A 24,484-nucleotide genomic window follows, 5' to 3' on the forward strand; every position below is an offset into this window, starting at 1 on the left:
GGAGGGAGAGGATGACAAACAGAGAGAAAGAGAAAGAGCGAGAGGGAGAGAACAGGAGGGAGAGGTTAACACAGAGATAACAGGAGGGAGAGGTTAACACAGAGAACAGGAGGGAGAGATTAACACAGAGAACAGGAGGGAGAGGTTAACACAGAGAGTACAGGAGGGAGAGATTAACACAGAGAGTACAGGAGGGAGAGGTTAACAAAGAGAGAACAGGAGGGAGAGGTTAACACAGAGAACAGGATGGAGAGGTTAACACAGAGAGAACAGGATGGAGAGGTTAACACAGAGAGAACAGGAGGGAGAGATTAACACAGAGAACAGGAGGGAGCGGTTAACACAGAGAAAAGGGGGAGAGGTTAACACAGAGAGAACAGGAGGGAGAGGTTAATACAGAGAACAGGAGGGAGAGGTTAACACAGAGAGAACAGGGGGGAGAGGTTAACACACAGAGAACAGGGGGGAGAGGTTAACACAGAGAACAGGGGGAGAGGTTAACACAGAGAGAACAGGAGGGAGAGATTAACACAGAGAACAGGAGGGAGAGGTTAACACAGAGAACAGGGGGGAGAGGTTAACACAGAGAAAACAGGAGGGAGAGGTTAACACAGAGAGAACAGGAGGGAGAGGTTAATACAGAGAACAGGAGGGAGAGGTTAACACAGAGAGAACAGGGGGGAGAGGTTAACACACAGAGAACAGGGGGGAGAGGTTAACACAGAGAACAGGACGGAGAGGTTAACACAGAGAACAGGGGGGAGAGGTTAACACAGAGAAAACAGGAGGGAGAGGTTAACACAGAGAGAACAGGAGGGATCGGTTAATCGAGAGAGAACAGGAGGGAGAGGCTAACACAGAGAGAACAGGAGGGAGAGGTTAACACAGAGAGAACAGGAGGGAGAGGTTAACACAGAGAACAGGGGGGAGAGGTTAACACAGAGAAAACAGGAGGGAGAGGTTAACACAGAGAACAGGAGGGAGAGGTTAACACAGAGAGAACCGGGGGGAGAGGTTAACACAGGGAACAGAAAGGAGAGGTTAACACAGAGAGAACAGGAGGGAGAGGTTAATACAGAGAGAACAGAAAGGAGAGGTTAACACAGAGAACAGGAGGGAGAGGTTAACACAGAGAGAACAGGGGGGAGAGGTTAACACAGAAAACAGGAGGGAGAGGTTAACACAGATAGTACAGGAGGGAGAGGTTAACACAAAGAGTACAGGAGGGAGAGGTTAACACAGAGAGAACAGGAGGGAGAGGTTAACACAGAGAACAGGATGGAGAGGTTAACACAGAGAGAACAGGATGGAGAGGTTAACACAGAGAGAACAGGAGGGAGAGATTAACACAGAGAACAGGAGGGAGAGGTTAACACAGAGAACAGGAGGGAGAGGTTAACACAGAGAGAACAGGAGGGAGAGGTTAACACAGAGAACATGAGGGAGAGGTTAACACAGAGAACATGGGGGAGAGGTTAACACAGAGAGAACAGGAGGGAGAGGTTAACACAGAGAACAGGGGGGAGAGGTTAACACAGAGAGAACAGGAGGGAGAGGTTAATACAGAGAACAGGAGGGAGAGGTTAACACAGAGAGAACAGGGGGGAGAGGTTAACACACAGAGAACAGGGGGGAGAGGTTAACACAGAGAACAGGGGGGAGAGGTTAACACAGAGATAACAGGGGGGAGAGGTTAACACAGAGAACAGGAGGGAGAGGTTAACACGGAGAACAGGAGGGAGAGGTTAATACAGAGAGAACAGGAGGGAGAGGTTAACACAGAGATAACAGGGGGGAGAGGTTAACACAGAGAACAGGAGGGAGAGGTTAACACGGAGAACAGGAGGGAGAGGTTAATACAGAGAGAACAGGAGGGAGAGGTTAACACGGAGAACAGGAGGGAGAGGTTAATACAGAGAGAACAGGAGGGAGAGGTTAACACAGAGAACAGAAAGGAGAAGTTAACACAGAGAGAACAGGAGGGAGAGGTTAATACAGAGAACAGGAGGGAGATGGAGAGAACAGGAGGGAGAGGTTAACACAGAGAGAACAGGAGGGATCGGTTAATAGAGAGAGAACAGGAGGGAGAGTTTAACACAGAGAGAACAGGAGGGAGAGGTTAACACAGAGAACAGGGGGAGAGGTTAACACAGAGAAAACAGGAGGGAGAGGTTAACACAGAGAGAACCCGGGGGGAGAGGTTAACACAGAGAACAGGAGGGAGAGGGAGAGAACAGGAGGGAGAGGTTAATACAGAGAACAGGAGGGAGAGGGAGAGAACAGGAGGGAGAGGTTAATACAGAGAGAACAGGAGGGAGAGGTTAACACAGAGAACAGGAGGGAGAGGGAGAGAATAGGAGGGAGAGGTTAATACAGAGAGAACAGAAAGGAGAGGTTAACACAGAGAACAGGAGGGAGAGGTTAACACAGAGAGAACAGGGGGGAGAGGTTAACACAGAAAACAGGAGGGAGAGGTTAACACAGAGAGTACAGGAGGGAAAGGTTAACACAAAGAGTACATGAGGGAGAGGTTAACACAGAGAGAACAGGTGGGAGAGGTTAACACAGAGAACAGGATTGAGAGGTTAACACAGAGAGAACAGGATGGAGAGGTTAACACAGAGAGAACAGGAGGGAGAGATTAACACAGAGAACAGGAGGGAGCGGTTAACACAGAGAACAGGGGGGAGAGGTTAACACAGAGAGAACAGGAGGGAGAGGTTAACACAGAGAACAGGAGGGAGAGGTTAACACAGAGAGAACAGGAGGGAGAGGTTAACACAGAGAACATGAGGGAGAGGTTAACACAGAGAACATGGGTGAGAGGTTAACACAGAGAGAACAGGAGGGAGAGGTTAACACAGAGAACAGGGGGGAGAGGTTAACACAGAGAGAACAGGAGGGAGAGGTTAATACAGAGAACAGGAGGGAGAGGTTAACACAGAGAGAACAGGGGGGAGAGGTTAACACACAGAGAACAGGGGGGAGAGGTTAACACAGAGAACAGGGGGAGAGGTTAACACAGAGAACAGGGGGGAGAGGTTAACACAGAGAGAACAGGAGGGATCGGTTCATCGAGAGAGAACAGGAGGGAGAGGTTAACACAGAGAGAACAGGAGGGAGAGGTTAACACAGAGAGAACAGGAGGGAGAGGTTAACACAGAGAACAGGGGGGAGAGGTTAACACAGAGATAACAGGGGGGAGAGGTTAACACAGAGAACAGGAGGGAGAGGTTAACACGGAGAACAGGAGGGAGAGGTTAATACAGAGAGAACAGGAGGGAGAGGTTAACACAGAGAACAGAAAGGAGAGGTTAACACAGAGAGAACAGGAGGGAGAGGTTAATACAGAGAACAGGAGGGAGATGGAGAGAACAGGAGGGAGAGGTTAACACAGAGAGAACAGGAGGGATCGGTTAATAGAGAGAGAACAGGAGGGAGAGTTTAACACAGAGAGAACAGGAGGGAGAGGTTAACACAGAGAACAGGGGGAGAGGTTAACACAGAGAAAACAGGAGGGAGAAGTTAACACAGAGAGAACCGGGGGGAGAGGTTAACACAGAGAACAGGAGGGAGAGGGAGAGAACAGGAGGGAGAGGTTAATACAGAGAACAGGAGGGAGAGGTTAACACAGAGAACAGGAGGGAGAGGGAGAGAATAGGAGGGAGAGGTTAATACAGAGAGAACAGAAAGGAGAGGTTAACACAGAGAACAGGAGGGAGAGGTTAACACAGAGAGAACAGGGGGGAGAGGTTAACACAGAGAACAGAAAGGAGAGGTTAACACAGAGAGAACAAGAGGGAGAGGTTAACAAAGAGAGAACAGGAGGGAGAGGTTAACACAGAGAGAACAGGAGTGCGAGGTTAACACAGAGAGAACAGGAGGGAGAGGTTAACACAGAGAGAACAGGAGGGAGAGGGAGAGAACAGGAGGGAGAGGTTAACACAGAGAGAACAGGAGGGAGAGGTTAACACAGAGAGAAAGAGTGAGAGAGAGAGAACAGGATGGCGAGAGATATAAATAAAAAGGGAGGGGTAAACTAGAGATCCAATGAAAGTCTAATCTATTAATCCATGCTGGAGTCATTATCTTAAATACCCGTCCAGCGTGTTCCAACTTCATCTCTGTTGACTTTATATTCTCAAAGTTATCTTCAGACACTCTCCAATCTCATGGCTAGGCAGAGATAGCTTTCAATGGCTTAGGAATCATTACAGTTTACAGACCCATGCAGACAGAGTGAGAGAGTGGCCGGAGGTCTTAGTGTGAATGTAATGCATTGAAATGCATTCAGCTCCTTGATGGTTGGTGAGTGCAAGTCCTCCTTATTTTAGTTTGAAAAAAATCATCAGTTTAGAATGCTCATTTTGTATCAAAAGATAAAAGGATTCTACCATTCAATGAGGGTTCCATTTAGAACCCTTAGATTATAAAATACATAGGTTTTAAGTAGACACTTTAATAGATGGGTCTCGGAAGAACAATTTACAAGGAGTCAGAGGAAGAACCCTTTATAGGGGGTTCTAGGTAGAACATTTGGCAGGGTTCTACATACAACCATAAAGGATTCCCCTATGGGGACTAGCCACTATAGATCTAGTTAGCAGCACCCTTGTCTTCTAAGAGTGTATTTTTAAGTGTGTTCTCAGAAGGAGAGTGACCTACAGCAAAAGGAACAGCACTCGTTTTAAGTAAACAACTCTAACATTCCTTTCCTTGTATTGTACACGTTCTTCTGGCCTACTTAAAGTCTTGTATCATCTTTACTTACAGATACTTGGTCTGAAATGACATACTGTGGCCTATTTAGTGCATGGCGCAAAATACAATGGACTTAGAGTTACTGTTACGAAAGATAATCAAACTCATACCAGGAGGCATCCTGAACCCCCCCATTGCTTATTATGTCCCCTGCTGTTTTCATGTCTGCTCTAGTCTGCCAAATTAGAAGCCCCTTTCCTCTCATTTCCCGAATAGTGTTGCCCTCCCCACATACACATACTGTACATTCATGGCCGCGGGAAAATGTTTTGGGTTGGGGGTGCTGTTGATAGGAGGGAGGGGATGGGTTGGGGGTGCTGTTGATAGGAGGGAGGGGAGGGGTTGGGGGTGCTGTTGATAGGAGGGAGGGGAGGGGTGGAGGGTGCTGTTGATAGGAGGGAGGGGCGGGGTGGAGGGTGCTGTTGATAGGAGGGAGGGGAGGGGTGGAGGGTGCTTTTGATAGAAGGGAGGGGAGGGGTGGAGGGTGCTGTTGATAGGAGGGAGGGGAGGGGTGGAGGGTGCTGTTGATAGAAGGGAGGGGAGGGATGGAGGGTGCTGTTGATAGGAGGGAGGGGAGGGGTTGGGGGTGCTGTTGATAGGAGGGAGGGGAGGGGTTGGGGGTGCTGTTGATAGGAGGGAGGGGAGGGGTGGAGGGTGCTGTTGATAGGAGGGAGGGGAGGGGTGGAGGGTGCTGTTGATAGGAGGGAGGGGAGGGGTGGAGGGTGCTGTTGATAGGAGGGAGGGGAGGGGTGGAGGGGGCTGTTGATAGGTGGGAGGGGAGGGGTGGAGGGTGCTGTTGATAGGAGGGAGGGGAGGGGTGGAGGGTGCTGTTGATAGGAGGGAGGGGAGGGGTGGAGGGTGCTGTTGATAGGAGGGAGGGGAGGGGTGGGGGGTGTTGTTGATAGGAGGGAGGGGAGGGGTTGGGGGTGCTGTTGATAGGAGGGAGGGGAGGGGTGGAGGGTGCTGTTGATAGGAGGGAGGGGAGGGGTGGGGGGTGCTGTTGATAGGAGTGAGGGGAGGGGTGGAGGGTGCTGTTGATAGGAGGGAGGGGAGGGGTGGAGGGTGCTGTTGATAGGAGGGAGGGGAGGGGTGGAGGGTGCTGTTGATAGAAGAGAGGGGAGGGGTGGGGGGGATGTTGATAGGAGGGAGGGGAGAGGTTGGGGGTGCTGTTGATAGGAGGTAGGGGAGGAAGAAAAAAAAGAGAAAAAATACCTAAGGCTATAAAATGTTCTCCACGCAAACAATTCAAACCATCTGTTCTGTTCTCTGCTACTTGGCTTTACTAAAGATGTCTGTCACTGACCTACTCCCCAGTAGTTACACACACAGACACACAAACACACACACACACAACCAGCAATGACCGAGTGCACTTCCACCTACATATTTCCAGTGTCACACACACCGATAACACACACACTCGCACGCACGCACACACACACACACACACACACACACACACACACACACACACACACACACACACACACACACACACACACACACACACACACACACACACACACACACACACACACACACACAACCAGCAATGACCGAGTGCACTTCCACCTACATATTTCCAGTGTCACACACACCGATAACACACACACTCGCACGCACGCACGCACGCACGCACGCACGCACGCACGCACGCACGCACGCACGCACGCACGCACGCACGCACGCACGCACGCACGCACGCACGCACACACGCACACACACCACACACACACACACACACACACACACACACACACACACACACACACACACACACACACACACACACACACACACACACACACACACACACACACACGTGAAGTCTCATCTTGTTCAACTTGCTGATGCAGGTTTATATGGTGTACATTCTGTAAAGTACACTAGGCTGCTTCTTATGCTGGATATTTCTTGCAGTGATACATAGGAATAAAGAATCCTTGGGTAAACCCTAAGCACCATGGGTAAATAGATGGCTAAAACCTAATGCAAAAACACATCTATTGTAATAGACGGGTCAACCCTGTTACGACCTGGCTCATAGTTCCTAACAACAAAGGGAGACCATGCATGACTTACATGTAAAAAGGAACACGTTTATTAAACTTAATATTAACAAATACAAAAATGTAACATAAGCTGTGGACGAATGTAGGATCATTAGTGTACGCTGTGTGTGGATGAGTGGAGAGGGTGTTGTATGGTGAAAACAGACCAAAAACTAAAGATGGTGGAAGCCAGCCTGCCAGTCAGGGAAGAGAGAGAGTGTTGGCTGATGTGGCCACCCTTTATAGCCTGCAGGCCAAGCCTGCCCAGGTGCACCACATCAGCTGACGATCCTCCTAGCTCAGCCCACTGGTCTACAGCAACAAGCAGACCACCAAACAGGAGATCCCAGCAGACAAAGTGGGAGGGACGTCACAACCCTAATCATAAAATATAAAGGAGGGTAAAAGTGACCTAAGTTCCCCCTCCCTCCACTATAGTGGCCATACTTGCAGTGGTGGTGACCACGTGGACGTTCACCTACTATACATACGCTACATGGCCGAAAGTATGTGGCCGAAAGTGAGTGGATTCGGCAATTTCAGCCGCACCCATTGCTGACAGGTGTGAAATCAAGCACACAGCCATGCAATCTCTATAGACAAACAATAGCATTAGAATGGCCAGTGAAGAGCTCAGTGACTTTCAACGTGGCACTGTCATAGGATGACACCTTTCCAATAAGTCAGTTCGTCAAATGTCCGCCCTGCTAGAACTGCCCCGGTCAATTGTAAGTGATGTTATTTTGAAGTGGAAACGTCTAGGAGCAACAATGGATCAGCCGTGATAGTGGTAGGCCACACAAGCACTATAACTATTTATCGGGAGCTTCATAGAATGGGTTTCCATGGCCGTGCAGCCGCACACAAGCCTAAGATCACCATGCTCAATACCAAGCATCAGCTGGAGTGGTGTAAAGCTCACCGCCATTGGACTCTGGGGCGGCAGGGTAGCCTAGTGGTTAGAGCGTTGGACCGGAAGGTTGCAAGTTCAAATCCCCGAGCTGACAAGGTTGCTGACATCTGTCGTTCTGCCCCTGAACAGGCATTTAACCCACTGTTCCTAGGCCGTCATTGAAAATAAGAATTTGTTCTTAACTGACTTGCCTAGTTAAATAAAGGTAAAAAAAAAAAAAAAATATGGTAAGAAAGTTATACTGTAAAAGGGGTGAAAGATCAAATGGTTATTACCATCATGAGTTGGCTATATGATGTAGTTACTTTAGGTATTCACTGTGAGGTTATTACAGTTTTATGTAGAGGAGACCTGGACTTCAACCCTGGATTTTGAATCTTGGAAAAGTACCTGGAAAAGCTCAACTGTATCACAAAGTTCAGTACCGAAGCACACACGGCTGTATTTCTTAAGCTATTGTGGCACCTTGTGGCCAAAGTGATTATGCTTAAAGTACCATGTTTGTGCGTTGTTAAAGCAGGGATTGATCCTTATGGACATGGTCCATTTGAAAGTAATAAACACATTGAAAAACGTTATTTTCTATTTTTAAAGAGGAAAATAAGGATTATCCACATAGTCCCCAAACACACTCTCTCCCTTCTCTCTCTCTCTCTCTCTCCTCTCCCCTCTCGCTCTCTCGTCTCTCTTGTCTCTCTACTCTACCTCTCTTGTCTCTCTTGTCTCTCTCCTCTCTCTCTTGTCTCTCTTGTCTCTCTCTCCTCTCCTCTCTCTCTCTCTCTCTCTCCCCTGTCTCTCTTGTCTCTCTTGTCTCTCTCCTCTCTCTCTCTCTCTCTCTCTCTCTCTCTCTCTCTCTGTCTCTGTCTCAGGGTATTGATATCAGTGTCGGGGCTGCACAGGGAGTAATGCCCCTACTGGACAGAAGGTGTGCTCTACAGTGCTGCAGTGCTGCTGAGTCTCACTGCAGTGTGCCTACGTTAAGGCGTGTGTGTGTTTACAAGATATGTGTGTCACTTCCGCGGCTGCTGCTGCCACTCTGTCGCGGGAAAGGGAGTGGAGAGGGAGAAAGGGAAAAGAAGAAAGAAAGAGGAGAGGGAAGGGGAAAGAGAAGGAGAGGAGAGGAGGGAGAGAGAGAGAGGGAAGGGGAAAGAGAAGGAGAGGAGAGGAGGGAGAGAGAGAGAGGGAAGGGGAAAGAGCAAGAGAGTCCGGGGCCACACCAAATAAAGCCATGTGGGCCTGGGCTGGGACGGCATCCCATACACTATAAATACGCTGCGCTCCTGGAGGTTCGGGTTTGGGGGCTGGGGCTTGAGACCTACGAAGACCACAGCAACCTGGTGCCTCGGAAGAGCCTCCTCTGTGATCCTCCGTAACTCAGCCTCCGTTGTAGCAACCTCAGCAACTATGCCCCGTGTAGATGCAGACCTCAAACTGGACTTTAAGGATGTCCTATTCAGACCCAAGAGGAGCAGTCTGAAGAGCAGGTCAGAGGTAGGCCTAGAAGGGGCTGGGGAATTGGGGACTGTGTGTAGGGGACTGTGGGTAGGGGACTGTGGGTAGGGAACTGGAGGTAGGGGACTGGAGGTAGGGGACTGGATATATGGGACTGGGAGTAAGGGACTGGAGGTAGGGGACTGGGGGTATGGGACTGGGGGTAGGGGACTGGAGGTATGGGACTGGGGGTAGGGGACTGAATGTATGGGACTGGGGGTAGGGGATTGGGGGTTGGGGACTGGAGGTAGGGGACTGGGGGCTGGTAGGGGACTGGAGGTATGGGACTGGAGGTATGGGACTGGAGGTAGGGGACTAGAGGTATGGAACTGGGGGTAGGGGACTGGAGGTATGGAACTGGGGGTAGGGGACTGGAGGTAGGGGACTGGAGGTAGGGGACTGGAGGTATGGGACTGGGGGTAGGGTATTGGGGGTAGGGGACTGGGGCTAGGGGGCTGGAGGTATGGGACTGGGGGTAGGGGACTGAGGGTAAGGGGACTGGGGGTAGGGGACTGGGGTATGTACCTGTGGGTAGGGGAATGGGGGTAGGAGACAGGAGGTAGGGGAATAGGGGTAGGGGACAGGAGGTAGGGGAATGGGGAATGGGGGTAGGGGACTGGAGGTGTGTAACTGGGGGTAGGGGACTGGAGGTAGGGGACAGGAGTTAGGGGAATGGGGAATGGGGGTAGGGGACTGGAGGTGTGTAACTGGGGGTAGGGGACTGGAGGTAGGGGACAGGAGGTAGGGGAATGGGGAATGGGGGTAGGGGACTGGGGGTAAGGGGACTGGGGGTAGGGGACTGGAGGTAGGGGACTGGCGGTAGGGGACAGGAGGTAGGGGACTAGAGGTAGGGGACTGGCGGTAGGGGACATGAGGTAGGGGAATTGTGAATGGGGATAAGGGACTGGTGGTAAGGGGATGGGGAATTGTACGTTGTGTTCCTCTGGGTTTGCTGTGTGTTGTTTATGTCCTTGGCATTATTACAGGGAACATCTTACCTATTTGTAGTGGCTGGTGTTGATGTTATTGATCTGTAACCACAATTCGTTACTGTATCTGAATAAGGAGGACATGTCAGACTACTTGATTAATTTGAGAGTAATTTAGATCAAGGGTACTCAGTATAAATATATGTATGAGTTGTGTATGTGTGCATGATAGAAATTCTGAACAAGAAGAGGGAGGGACTTAGGGGAGTCGGTGACCTTCTCTTGGGTGACAGAGACAAGGGTTTGTTTTAGGCCTGCTGTGTAGAAGCATACAGTCATGTCAAGACATGAGCCAGTAGCCCAGTCTAGGCCTATGGCATGTCAGCTCTTACCTTGCTCTTGGGTCTTAAACTAAACCCAGACACTAAACCATGTAGTTTGGCATCAGGGTTTACTGTGTGTCAATGTAGGGGGCAACATGAGACAGGAGGACGCTTCTTGGAAAATCTGTTTAAAAATAGTCCTGCAGAGCTCTATGTGCTAACTGTCAATGAGAGCATTTTCCACATGCAGAGGGCCTACTGGAATAACACAAAGAGATACACACACACACACAGTCTTGTACAGCTAACCTTGTGGGGACACAATTCAGTCTCATTCAAAATCCTATTTTCCCTAACCAATACTCTAACCCTAACCTTAACCCAAAAAAACCTAACCTTAACCTTAACTTTTACCCTAAACCTAACCCTAGCTTCTAACCCTAACACTAATTCTAACCTTAACCTTAAACCCTCTAAAAATAACATTTGACCTTGTGGGTACCAACACAATGTCCCCAGTTGGTCAAATGTTTGTTTGTTTACTATTCTTATGGGGACTTCTGGTCCCCACAAGAATAGTTTAACACTTCCAGAGACACACACACACCATTTAATACACACATCCAAGGGTCAACAGGCGTGATAGGACACATGCATATCTGATGTAGAGTACTAGACACACTGGAGTGTAACATGGGAGCACACATTTTTTTCCCTCCTATCTGTTCAGTGTTCATTCATTCAGTGCCTGCGGCCAGGCAGCTCTTCTTTTCTCTGCTGAAGTATTCTACTGTCTCTCTGGACAGCCACCGGGTGAAACCGTTTCTACCGTATAACACATGGTTTACTCCTGAGATCCACAACACATCACATCTACAGTATTTTACATCATTACGCATAATAGCTTCCAATTTAACACTGAGACTTCAGTATTGAATGTATGATTGGACATATCATGTACATATAATGATATGCAGATAATCAGCCACGCCCTAGTACTATTGATTGGATAGCCTGCAGCAGAAGAGGAAGCGAAAAGACTGCAGTAGCAGTTGGGATCAGTGTTTAGATGTGAATGGAGATGGTAGCTATATCACGCAGCATGGTATAAGAGATGCTGAAGTGCAGACTCCCTCCCTCCCTCTCTTTCCTTCTCTCTTTCCCTCTCTCCCTGAGCTTCACTGCAGCATGATGTCAGGGGGTGTGTGTGGACAACCTGACCTGAAAGACATAACATAGTAAACATAAATCTGTGACACTCAAAATAGTATGATGTTACGTTTGGTACGGTTACATAAGACAGAAACCTTAACCCCTAACATTTACCCCTACCCCTAACCTTAATCTTAAACCCTAACCTTAACCCTAACCATAATCCTAGCCGAGCTAATGTTAACCACCTAGCTAACGTTGGCTACAACACATTTAAATTCGTAACATATCATCAGAATAGTAATTAGTAACATATCAAACTAAATGGATGATGGACATCCACAAATGAATACATACCGTACAAAACGTAACATATGATACTAAATGGAGGGAGACAGATTTACATTTACTATGTCACATCTACCCCTGAGTCCAGTGGGGAGGCCGGAGTTCCCCCGCTTTGTCAGGCTATTATTTAATGGGCCTGCAGTGATGGACTGACCTGCATCCCCAGCATCCCTGCTCCAACCCCTGCCCTCCAGCTCCCAGCTCCCATTCTCCAAGCCCCCCAGTCCTCCAGCCCAGCTCCCTGCCTCCCAGCCCAGCTCCCTGCCTCCCAGCCCTCCAGCCCAGCTCCCAGCCTCCAAGCCCAGCTCCCAGCCTCCACGCCCTCCAGCCCAGCCTCCAAGCCCCCCAGCCCTCCAGCCCAGCTCCCAGCCTCCAAGCCCCCCAGCCCAGCTCTCAGCCTCCAAGCCCCCCAGCCCAGCTCCAAGCCTCCAAGCTCTCCAGCCCAGCTCCCAGGCTCCAAGCCCCCCAGCCCAGCTCCCAGCCTCCAAGCCCCCCAGCCCAGCTCCCAGCCTCCAAGCCCCACAGCCCAGCTCCCAGCATCCAAGCCCTCCAGCCCAGCTCCCAGTCTCCAAGCCCCCCAGCCCAGCTCCCAGCCTCCAAGCCCCCCAGCCCTCCAGCCCAGCCTCCAAGCCCCCCAGCCCAGCTCTCAGCCTCCAAGCCCCCCAGTCCAGCTCCCAGCCTCCAAGCCCTCCAGCCCAGCTCCCAGCATCCAAGTCCCCCAGCCCAGCCTCCAAGTCCCCTAGCCCTCCAGCCCAGCTCCCTGCCTCCCAGCCCCTCAGCCCAGCTCCCAGCCTCCAAGCCCTCCAGCCCAGCTCCCAGCCTCCAAGCCCCCCAGCCCAGCTCCCAGCCTCCAAGCCCTCCAGCCCAGCTCCCAGCCCAGCTCTCTGCCTCCAAGCCCCCCAGCCCAGCTCCCAGCCTCAAAGCTCCCCAGCCCAGCTCCCAGCCTCAAAGCCCCCCAGCCCAGCTCCCAGCCTCCAAGCCCCCCAGCCCAGCTTCCAAGCCCCCAGCCCAGTTCCCAGCCTCCAAGCCCCCCAGCCCAGCTCCCTGCCTCCAAGCCCCCCAGCCCAGCTCCCTGCCTCCAAGCCCCCCAGCCCAGCTCCCAGCCCAGCTCCCAGCCCCCCAGCCCAGCTCCCTGCCTCCAAGCCCCCAGCCCAGCTCCCTGCCTCCCAGCCCCCCAGCCCAGATCCCAGCATCCCTGCTACAACCTCAACCCCCCAGCCCAGCTCCCTGCCTCCCAGTTTCCAGGTCAGATCCCAGCATCCCTGCTTCAACCCCAACCCCAAAGCCCAACTCCCATCCTCCTTGACCACCAGCCCAGCTCCAAGCCTCCCTCCCTTCCAGCCCAGCTCCCAGCCTCCCTGCCCCCCAGCCCAGCTCCCAGCCTCCCAGCCCCCCAGCCCAGATCCCAACATCCCTGCTTCAACCCCCCAGCCCAGCTCCCAGCCTCCTTGACCACCAGCCCAGCTCCAAGCCTCCCTCCCTTCCAGCCCAGCTCCCAGCCTCCCTGCCCCCCAGCCCAGCCTCCCAGCCTCCCAGCCCCCCAGCCCAGATCCCAACATCCCTGCTTCAACCCCCCAGCCCAGCTCCCAGCCTCCTTGACCACCAGCCCAGCTCCAAGCCTCCCTGCCCCCCAGCCCAGCTCCCAGCCTCCCTCCTTTCCAGCCCAGCTCCAAGCCTCCCTGCCCACCAGCCCAGCTCCCAGCCTCCCTCCCTCCTTTCCAGCCCAGCTCCCAGACTCCCTGCTCCAACCCCAAACCCCCAGCCTCCCTGCCTCCCAGCATACCATGCCTCCTAGCCCCACTGCCTCCCAGCCCCTCTGCCCCCCAGCCCCACTGCCTCCCAGCCCCCCTGCCTCCCAACCCCTCTGCCTCCCAACCCCTCTGCCTCCCAGCCCCACTGCCTCCCAGCCCCCCTGCCTCCCAACCCCTCTGCCTCCCAGCCTTCCTGCCTCCCAGCCCCCCTGCCTCCCAGCATCCCTTCCTCCCAGCCCCCCTGCTTTCTAGCTTTAGTCCAGGTGATCTACAGCCATAGTCACTCCAGGGCTGAGACCACAGTGGGGCCAGGCACCTACCATTACTCCCCTCTCAGGGCTATCGATCTAGGAGAGGGAGAGGGAGAGGGAGAAGAAGAGGGAGAGAGAAAGAGAGAGAGAAGCGAAAGAGACACAGGCCACTGAAACCCCATTAAACAGAGAGACTAGTGGACGTCCAGTCGCAGGTGGAGTTCACGGGAAACGCTCTGTGACTTATCAATTTCCTGTTGGGAGGAATTCACAGCAACAGAGCAGAGGGAGTTTTTTGCTCTAACCGGAACATTGGTAATTCACACTCTCACCTCTCCCACCGCCCAGCCCCATGTCTCCTTGACTGGACATGTAATACTGGCATAATGAAATGTGGGGCTATAAAATGTTGCTCCCCTCAATTTAATATGGAGATGAAACAGTAAGTGCTGTCTGTGAAATGAAGAGGAGGCTGGCAATTTCAGCAGAAATTATATTCACTTTTGGTGGGAGTTAAATAAATATTAGCTATTGATCAGCAAACACTTACTGGTGTCAAGCTATGAGTGATGTCATTTTTAGAGACCCATGTTTAAACCAGTCAGTCACTCTCCAGCCAACTGAGCTCCTAGATAAGAACCAACCAAACAACCTGCCGCTGAGTAGACAGAGCTTTGAGCTGTGCAATACCTGATACCCTTGGCCAATCTCTCGCTCTCTCTCTCTCTCTCTCTCTCTCTCTCTCTGTCTCTCTCTCTGAGATCACTAGGGGTCCGGTTACAGGCTGCCAGAGCTAATCTAAATGATTCAGCACATCCCCTTCAACACAGTGAAGTGTTCTCTGTCTCAGCAGCACAGACACATATTGTGAGTTGGATAAAGCCTGAAGCTTCACCCTCACGCTGGTGTACAGTATGTAACCCATCCTACTGTGTGTTTATCAAAGGCCTTTGCCTGTACTTTGGGTCAGGGAGATTAAGGTACAGTCGATTGGTATTAGGTGGAATCAGGTAGCTTTTACCTTTCAGAAAGTAATACGGATGTTTTAATAACTTATGTTTTTTGCCTGCATGATGTGCTGTACTTAGACTTCCTCTAAAAATAGGTTATCCAGGCTGCGGTCAAAGATCCCGAATCATGAAGAACCCTGTGGAGGAGGTCCCCATTTAATCAGGTCCATCATTGTATTACATCCCTTATCCACCTCCTCTGTTCTGGGGGGTGATTAAATTGAGCTCCTGGCTTGGCCTCGGGCCCAAACCTGGTTGTAACCGTAGCACTGAGCTGACTCACACTCCACTCAGTTTAACTCAAGCCCAGAAAGGCCTTCATATGACGACAGGATATCACTAACCCTAACCCTGGCTTGATGTCCACTTGTGTCTGCATGCTAAATCAACATATATCTCAATGCTTTCAGGTTGACCTGGCAAGGACGTTCACATTCCGTAACTCTAAGCAGACCTACCATGGCATCCCCATCATCGCTGCCAACATGGACACCACAGGGACCTTTGAGATGGCCCGGGTCCTCAGCAAGGTGAGAGTAACACACAGCCTTTCCCTTTCATCCCCCTCTGACTGGCTGACTGACTGACGGATAAACGGACAGACTGACAGACTGACTGACTCTCTCTCCATATCTCCCTCCAGCACACACTCTTCACGGCTATGCAGAAGCACTACTCACTGGATGAGTGGAAGACCTTTGCAGTCAACCACCCAGAATGCTTAGAGGTAAAACAGGAAGTCCCCACAGATACTCTTTCATGTCCCCCATGATGTGAACATCGTCTATGGTGTCTGAGGCTTGTAAAGTACTAAAGTAATTTCCCCTTGGGGATTAATGAAGTGTTTTGATTGAATGAATTGCTCATACTGCATTATTGTATTGTTGACCTCCAGCACATAGCAGCCAGCTCTGGCAGCGGTAAGGCTGATCTAGAGAGACTGTGTGAGATCTTGGAGGCTATCCCTGACATAAAATACATCTGTCTGGACGTTGCCAACGGTTACTCAGAGTACTTTGTGGAATTCGTGAAAACCGTCAGGGACAAGTTCCCCAAACACACCATCATGGTAAGATGAGTTCTCTGCATTTTAACTCTTCTTTATGGATTTTAGCTTAGTCAGCATACATTTTTTGGTGATCAAATGTTCTTTGTTTATTAATATTACATTTGAGCAAACATGAATACAGATATACAAAATATATATAGTTTAATCCAGGTTTATATGTATTATGTGTCCACATCATGATCTATCTTTAGCCGGCGGATGATCAGGAAATAGTTTGCCATTCAAGTCTTGAGCCCTTGATAGTTACCATTGCCTTGTTTATACCTGGTTCTAACATGTGTCCTTTTTTCCTGATCTTATCCACATTCTGATTGTGCCCACATTGTAGCCATTGCATCTACACATGGCAAAGATGTCTCTTTGGCTGCGTTTACACAATAGCTGGGCAAAAGCTGGGCCAATAGCTTGGCAAAATATCAGAATTGGGCTGCCTGTATAAACACAGCCTTAGTCAACCACAACAGTTTGTTTTATGTCTTCTGCTTGCTTCATGTATGTATGCATAAAGAATATAAATAGGTCATGAAAGGTGTGAGGTTGTTCCTTCTAAAAGGTCATGGAGGGTATGAAGTTGTTCCTTCTAAAAGGTCATGGAGGGTATGAGGTTGTTCCTTCTAAAAGGTCATGGAGGGTATGAGGTTGTACCTTCTAAAATGTCATGGAGGGTGTGAGGTTGTTCCTTCTAAAAGGTCATGGAGGGTATGAGGTTGTTCCTTCTAAAAGGTCATGGAGGGTGTGAGGTTGTTCCTTCTAAAAGGTCATGGAGGGTATGAGGTTGTTCCTTTTAAAAGGTCATGAAAGGTGTGAGGTTGTTCCTTATAAAAGGTCATGGAGGGCCCTGTGAGGTTGTTCCTTCTAAAAGGTAATGGAGGGTGTGAGGTTGTACCTTCTAAAATGTAATGGCGGGTGTGAGGTTGTTCCTTCTAAAAGGTCATGGAGGGTGTGAGGTTGTTTCTTCTAAAAGGTCATGGAGGGTATGAGGTTGTTCCTTCTAAAATGTCATGAAAGGTGTGAGGTTGTTCCTTATAAAAGGTCATGGAGGGCCCTGTGAGGTTGTTCCTTCTAAAAGGTAATGGAGGGTGTGAGGTTGTTCCTTCTAAAAGGTCATGGAGGGTGTGAGGTTGTTCCTTATAAAAGGTCATGGCGGGTGTGAGGTTGTTCCTTATAAAAGGTCATGAAAGGTGTGAGGTTGTTCCTTATAAAAGGTCATGGAGGGTGTGAGGTTGTTCCTTATAAAAGGTCATGGAGGGTATGAGGTTGTTCCTTCTAAAATGTCATGAAAGGTGTGAGGTTGTTCCTTATAAAAGGTCATGGAGGGCCCTGTGAGGTTGTTCCTTCTAAAAGGTAATGGAGGGTGTGAGGTTGTTCCTTCTAAAAGGTCATGGAGGGTGTGAGGTTGTTCCTTCTAAAAGGTAATGGAGGGTGTGAGGTTGTTCCTTCTAAAAGGTCATGGAGGGTGTGAGGTTGTTCCTTATAAAAGGTCATGGAGGGTGTGAGGTTGTTCCTTATAAAAGGTCATGAAAGGTGTGAGGTTGTTCCTTATAAATGGTAATAGGGTGTGAGGTTGTTCCTTATAAAAGTTCATGAAAGGTGTGAGGTTGTTCCTTATAAAAGGTCATGGAGGGCCCTGTGAGGTTGTTCCTTCTAAAAGGTCATGGAGGGTGTGAGGTTGTTCCTTCTAAAAGGTAATGGAGGGTGTGAGGTTGTTCCTTCTAAAAAGTAATGGAGGGTATGAGGTTGTACCTTCTAAAAGGTCATGGAGGATTTGAGGTTGTTCCTTAGTCTGTTTAACAAGACAGAAGTGTCCTAATAATTACTATTATCTAACCTGGAGGCCTGTGTCTCTTTATTTTCCCTGTGTGTGTGTGTGTGTGTGTGTGTGTGTGTGTGTGTGTGTGTGTGTGTGTGTGTGTGTGTATGTGTGTGTGTGTATATGTGTGTGTGTGTGTGCGTGTGCGTACGCGTGTACGTGTGCGTGCATGCGCAGGCTGGCAACGTGGTAACAGGGGAGATGGTGGAGGAGCTCATTCTCTCTGGCGCTGACATCATCAAAGTGGGCATCGGACCAGGTGGGTGCGTCAGTCTAAGTGTTCCCCCTGGCAAGGTGGGTGCATAAATCTAAGTGTTCCCGGAGGCAAGGAGACTGTCCACATCTGTTCCATCTCTACACACACGCCAAGCTACCTAACTGCTTCGGGCAACAAACAAAGACATTCAATAAATCCTCTAATGTAGCATAAAGGGATGTTGTAATGACCGGGGTGAGGAATTACAATAGACTATATTATGGTGTTGTATTAATGAACTTCTTTGATATGTAACAGTAATAATGAATAACGTCTCTATTGACAGGCTCAGTGTGCACCACCCGTATCAAGACCGGGGTGGGCTACCCTCAGCTCAGCGCTGTTATCGAGTGTGCAGACTCCGCCCACGGCCTCAAAGGACATATTATCTCAGTGAGACCCCCCCCCCCCCCCCCCCCCCCCCCCTTTGAATACACACACTGCTATTCAGTTGTTTGAGTCATCTCTCTATTAAGTTGTCTTGGGGTTGGGTCAGGGACTGACAAAGTATTGGATGACAGTTGTTTGAGTCATCTCTCTATTAAGTTGTCTTGGGGTTGGGTCAGGGACTGACAAAGTATTGGATGACAGTTGTTTGAGTCATCTCTCTATTAAGTTGTCTTGGGGTTGGGTCAGGGACTGACAAAGTATTGGATGACAGTTGTTTGAGTCATCTCTCTATTACGTTGTCTTGGGGTTGGGTCAGGGACTGACAAAGTATTGGATGACAGTTGTTTGAGTCATCTCTCTATTAAGTTGTCTTGGGGTTGGGTCAGGGACTGACAAAGTATTGGATGACAGTTGTTTGAGGCATCTCTCTATTTGTTAGTAATACAGAAGCAGCCATGACAAACACATGTTGGTGCGATCTCTGTAGCAACATGTTACCTCTAGAGGGCAGTATTAGTCTTGCAAATGGAAAGAAGCAAACATTTTTATTTGACCTTTTTTTAAATAGGCAAGTCAGCTAAGAACAAATTCTTATTTACAATGACGGCCTAGGATCAGTGGGTTAACTGCCTTGTTCAGGGCATAATGACAGATATTTACCTTGTCAGCGCGGGGATTCGATCTAGCAACCTTTCGGTTACTGGCCCAACGCTCTTAACCATTATTTAAATTGCAAAGTGATGACCACATTAAAATCTAAAAGCTGGACAACACCAACAATGTCTTTCTCTTCCACAGGATGGTGGCTGCAGTTGCCCAGGCGACGTGGCTAAAGCTTTCGGTATGTGGACCCCCTAACACACGTGTCAAACACATTCCACCAGAGGGCCGAGTGTCTGCAGGTTTTCGCTCATCCCTTGTACTTGTTTGATGAATTAAGGTCACTGATTAGTAAGGAACTCCCCTCACCTGGTTGTCTAGGTCTTAATTGGAAGGAAAAAACAAAAACCAGCAGACACTATCCTAACAGAACCACCTGACTTCATAACTGCCGTTAGTACATTGAGCGTGAATGGTCGTTAGACTATATTAAAACTTCTTAGGGCTGCAATCCCGTTGACGGGATGATATGACAACAGCCAGTGAAAGTGTAGGGCGCCAAATTCAAAACAACAGAAATCTCATAATTAAAATTCCTCAAACATACATGTATATTATACCGTTTTAAAGGTAATCTTGTTGTTAATCCCACCACAGTGTCCGATTTCAAATAGGCTTTACAGCGAAAGCACCACAAACGATTATGTTAGGTCACCACCAACTCACAGAAAAACACAGCCATTTTTCCAGCCAAAGAAAGTCACAAAAAGCACAAATAGAGATAAAATTCATCACTAACCTTTGATGATCTTCATCAGATGACACTCATAGGACTTCATGTTACACAATACATGTATGTTTTGTTTGATAAAGTTCATGTTTATATGTAAAAAGTCTCAGTATACATTGGCGCGTTATGTTCACTAGTTCCAAAAACATCCGGTGATATTGCAGAGCCATATCATTTTACAGAAATACTCATGATAAATGTTGATGAAAATACAATTGTTAGACATGGAAATATAGATATACCTCTCCTTAATGCAACCGCTTTGTCAGATTTCTTTTTTTAATTACGGAAAAAGCAAACCATGCAATAATCTGAGACGGCGCTCAGAAAAAGATAAAAAATTATCCGCATGTTGGAGTCAACAGAAATCAGAAATAACATTCTAAATATTCCCTTACCTTTGATGATATTCATCAGAATGCACTCCCAGGAATCCTAGTTCCACAATAAATGTTTGTTTTGTTTGATAATGTCCATTATTTATGTCCAATTAGCTACTTTTGTTAGGGCGTTTAGTACACCTATCCAAACGCTCGTGCAGGTCCAGCCGAACATCGGACGAAAACTTCAAAAAGTTATATTACAGGTCTTAGAAACATTTCAAACTAAGTATAGAATCAATCTTTAGGATGTTGTTATCATAAATCTTCAATAACATTCCAACCGGAGAATTCCATTGTTTGTAGAAAAGCCATGGAACGCAGGTCGCTATCATGTGAAATGCACATGACCAGGACCTGGCTCTCTGCCAGACCACTGACTCAAACAGCTCCCATCCGGCCCCACATCACAGTAGAAGCTTCATTCAAGTTTCTAAAGACGGTTGACATCTAGTGGAAGCCTTAGGAAGTGCAACATAACCAATATCCCACTGTGTATTCAATAGGGGCTGGGTTGAAAATCGACCAACCTCAGATTTCCCACTTCCTGCTTGGATTTCTTCTCAGGTTATTGCCTGCCATTCGAGTTCTGTTATACTCACAGACATCATTCAAACAGACTTAGAAACTTCGGAGTGTTTTATATCCAATACTAATAATAATATGCATATATTAGCAACTGGGACTGAGGAGCAGGCCGTTTACTCTGGGCACCTTTCATCCAAGCTACTCAATGCTGCCCCTGCAGCCATAAGAAGTTACAGCAGGGCCTTGTTAAACGAGGAGACACCATTTTGAACTACCTGATCTTGTCCATGGCTGGTTGCTGATTGGCTTCCATCCTCATCCACAGGTGCAGGGGCTGACTTTGTGATGATGGGGGGCATGCTGGCGGGACACGACCAGTGTCTGGGTGAGGTCGTCCAGAAGGATGGCAAGAAGGTCAAGCTCTTCTACGGGATGAGCTCAGACACCGCCATGAAGAAATACGTAGGGGGAGTGGCCGAGTACAGGTGAGACACAGTCACCTACCAACCACTATCTGTCAATATGGGCAAGAGCATGCTAAATGACCTGTTGAATGTTACTGTGAAGAGGCCTGCTAAATGACCTGTTGGATGTTACTGTGAAGAGGCCTGCTAAATGACCTGTTGGATGTTACTGTGAGGGGGCCGGATAAATGATCTATTGAATGTTACGGTGAGGGGGCCTGATAAATGACATGTTGGATGTAACTGTGAAGGGGCTTGCTAAATGACCTGTTGAATGTTACCGTGAGGGGGCCTGCTAAATGACCTGTTGGATGTAACTGTGAGGGGGCCTGCTAAATGACCTGTTGAATGTTACTGTGAGGGGGCCTGCTAAATTATCTATTGAATGTTAATGTGAGGGGGCCTGCTAAATGACCTGTTGCATGTAACTGTGAGAGGGCCTGCTAAATGACCTGTTGGATGTTACTGTGAGGGGGCCTGCTAAATGACCTGTTGAATGTTACTGTGAGGGGGCCTGCTAAATGACCTGTTGAATGTTACTGTGAGAGGGCCTGCTAAATGACCTGTTGGATGTTACTGTGAGGGGGCCTGCTAAATGACCTGTTGAATGTTACTGTGAGGGGGCCTGCTAAATGACCTGTTGAATGTTACTATGAGGGGGCCTGCTAAATGACCTGTTGGATGTTACTGTGAGGGGGCCTGCTAAATGACCTGTTGAATGTTACTGTGAGGGGGCCTGCTAAATGACCTGTTGAATGTTACTGTGAGGGGGCTTGCTAAATGACCTGTTGAATGTTACTGTGAGGGGGCCTGCTAAATGACCTGTTGGATGTAACTGTGAGGGGGCCTGCTAAATGACCTGTTGAATGTTACTGTGAGGGGGCCTGCTAAATGACCTGTTGAATGTTACTGTGAGGGGGCCTGCTAAATGACCTGTTGGATGTTACTGTGAGGGGACCTACTAAATTACCTGTTGAATGTTATTGTGAGGGGGCCTGCTAAATGACCTATTGGATGTTATTGTGAGGGGGCCTGCTAAATTACCTATTGGATGTTACTATGAGGGGGCCTGCTAAATGATCTATTGGATGTTACTGTGAGGGGGCCTGCTAAATGACCTGTTGCATGTAACTGTGAGAGGGCCTGCTAAATGACCTGTTGCATGTAACTGTGAGGGGGCCTGCTAAATGACCTGTTGCATGTAACTGTGAAGGGGCCTGCTAAATGACCTGTTGCATGTAACTGTGAGGGGGCCTGCTAAATGACCTGTTGCATGTAACTGTGAGTTGGAATTAGTCCTTAGAAGATTGAACTTGTTGATGTGAAGTTGCATGATATCTTTGTTGTTTTGTTGTATAATACCCCGTGAAATACATTTATTTTACCCACCTTTGTTATTCAAAATCCAACTGCTGCTACCAATGTGATGTAAAAGGCAAAGTTTAAGTGTCCTCTGAATAAAAATGATTTGTAATCGTGATCAGTAACATCACCATGATGTTGCTTGAACATTGTCTCTGCGTTATCAGATATACCGAGTTGGTGCTGATGTTCTCCTCTCCCTCTGCAGGGCGTCAGAGGGTAGGACCGTGGAAGTTCCTTACAGAGGAGATGTTGAGAACACCATCAGAGATATCCTAGGGGGCCTCCGCTCCACCTGTACCTATGTAGGAGCTGCCAAACTGAAGGAGCTTAGTCGCAGAACCACCTTTATCAGAGTCACACAGCAGGCCAGCACCATGTTCCACTAATCACACACGAACAGGAAAACACACTACCGCCATCACTACAAATGTGTTTCTCTCTGGACCTCTGTTGTAACATGCTCTGCATATTTGGTTATTATGTAAAATTGTGAGTAATATTATCAGAACATGATCTAAAACATTCAGTCTGCTCTGCAGAAATAAAATATGCAAGTGCCTATTAGGGTTGCTTGAAACCTTACTACTCTGTCCATACTCAGTGTATATTACTTAGATATTGCAATAACTGCATGCTGGCTTTGAGTGCTTTCCATGGCGTTTCCCTCTCTAGACTGATAATGTTAAAGGTACAATGCAGACGTTTTTATCTCAATATCAAATCCTTTCTGGGTAACAATGAAGTTCCTCACTGTGATTGTTTTCAATTAAAGTGGTCAAAAAGAAACAAAATAGCTTCTTAGCATACATTTTTTTGCTAGGACTGTCTGGGAGTGGTCTGAGTAGGTAGGTGAAAACTGAAAACTAGCTGTTATTGGCAGACAGGCTTGTAACTCTCTTTCTTATTCGGTCTATTAAGTAATTTACTGCCTGGTGATAGGCTGTTCAAAACTCTATGCCACCAGAATAGGTGGTCTTTTCAGGCAGACTTTTCAAACAGCTCTTACACCAAAAGGCATTATCATAATTGTCACAATCTCACAGTATTATTCCTATCTCATAGTGTGGAAAAATATATAAAACACAGGAAACGGACATTTTTTTTATTGCATTTGGCCTTTAACTTTATGAAGCCATTGCGGAATGTAATGTTAGGATGTGTTGTACTTTATAGTAGCTCTTAATGTGTGTGACTAAATAAGATCAGGCTTCAGCACAGTGAGAGGGTTAATACAGTGTGGTAGTGTCTGCTTTTCTCTGCTTTCTGTGTGACTGTGAAAGTGCTCTGGGTGTGGCGGGAAGAGAAGGGAAGCACCATCAGGGCAGTGGAATGTCAGGAATGCTGGGTTAACTAACTGCGGGGCTGTGGACTCACTCACTGTACTACACTGCTGTTGGGTTAAGTTACTACATCGCTGTACTACACTGCTGTTGGGTTAACTTACTACATCGCTATATTACACTGCTGTTGGGTTAACTTACTACATCGCTATATTACACTGCTGTTGGGTTAACTTACTACATCGCTGTACTACACTGCTGTTGGGTTAAGTTACTACATCGCTGTATTACACTGCTGTTGGGTTAAGTTACTACATCGCTGTATTACACTGCTGTTGGGTTAAGTTACTACATCGCTGTATTACACTGCTGTTGGGTTAACTAACTATATCGCTGTACTACACTGCTGTTGGGTTAAGTTACTACATCGCTGTACTACACTGCTGTTGGGTTAAGTTACTACATCGCTGTATTACACTGCTGTTGGGTTAACTTACTACATCGCTATATTACACTGCTGTTGTGTTAACTTACTACATCGCTGTACTACACTGCTGTTGGGTTAAGTTACT

General features: G+C 48.4%; 1 protein-coding gene across 2 annotated transcripts; it reads left to right on the top strand.

The window, feature by feature from the left end:
- The first annotated feature begins 8,781 nt into the window (after positions 1 to 8,781).
- Positions 8,782 to 23,214, top strand: gmpr (guanosine monophosphate reductase). Of its 2 annotated transcripts, XM_036953271.1 has the most exons (10): positions 9,099 to 9,216; positions 14,740 to 14,837; positions 15,391 to 15,510; positions 15,624 to 15,707; positions 15,876 to 16,049; positions 18,037 to 18,118; positions 18,402 to 18,508; positions 19,304 to 19,346; positions 21,129 to 21,288; positions 22,838 to 23,214. In XM_036953271.1, exons 3-10 carry the CDS (start codon positions 15,466 to 15,468, stop codon positions 23,016 to 23,018), a joined length of 876 nt encoding a protein of 291 aa, XP_036809166.1. In that variant the 5' UTR covers positions 9,099 to 9,216; positions 14,740 to 14,837; positions 15,391 to 15,465; the 3' UTR covers positions 23,019 to 23,214. The 2 variants fall into 2 exon arrangements, with proteins under 2 accessions (XP_036809165.1, XP_036809166.1); XM_036953270.1 differs by lacking the exon at positions 14,740 to 14,837 and having other exon boundaries at positions 8,782 to 9,216.
- Positions 23,215 to 24,484: the final 1,270 nt, after the last annotated feature.

This window comes from Oncorhynchus mykiss, chromosome 18 (assembly GCF_013265735.2).
Source record: "Oncorhynchus mykiss isolate Arlee chromosome 18, USDA_OmykA_1.1, whole genome shotgun sequence".
Lineage (NCBI taxonomy): Eukaryota > Metazoa > Chordata > Actinopteri > Salmoniformes > Salmonidae > Oncorhynchus > Oncorhynchus mykiss.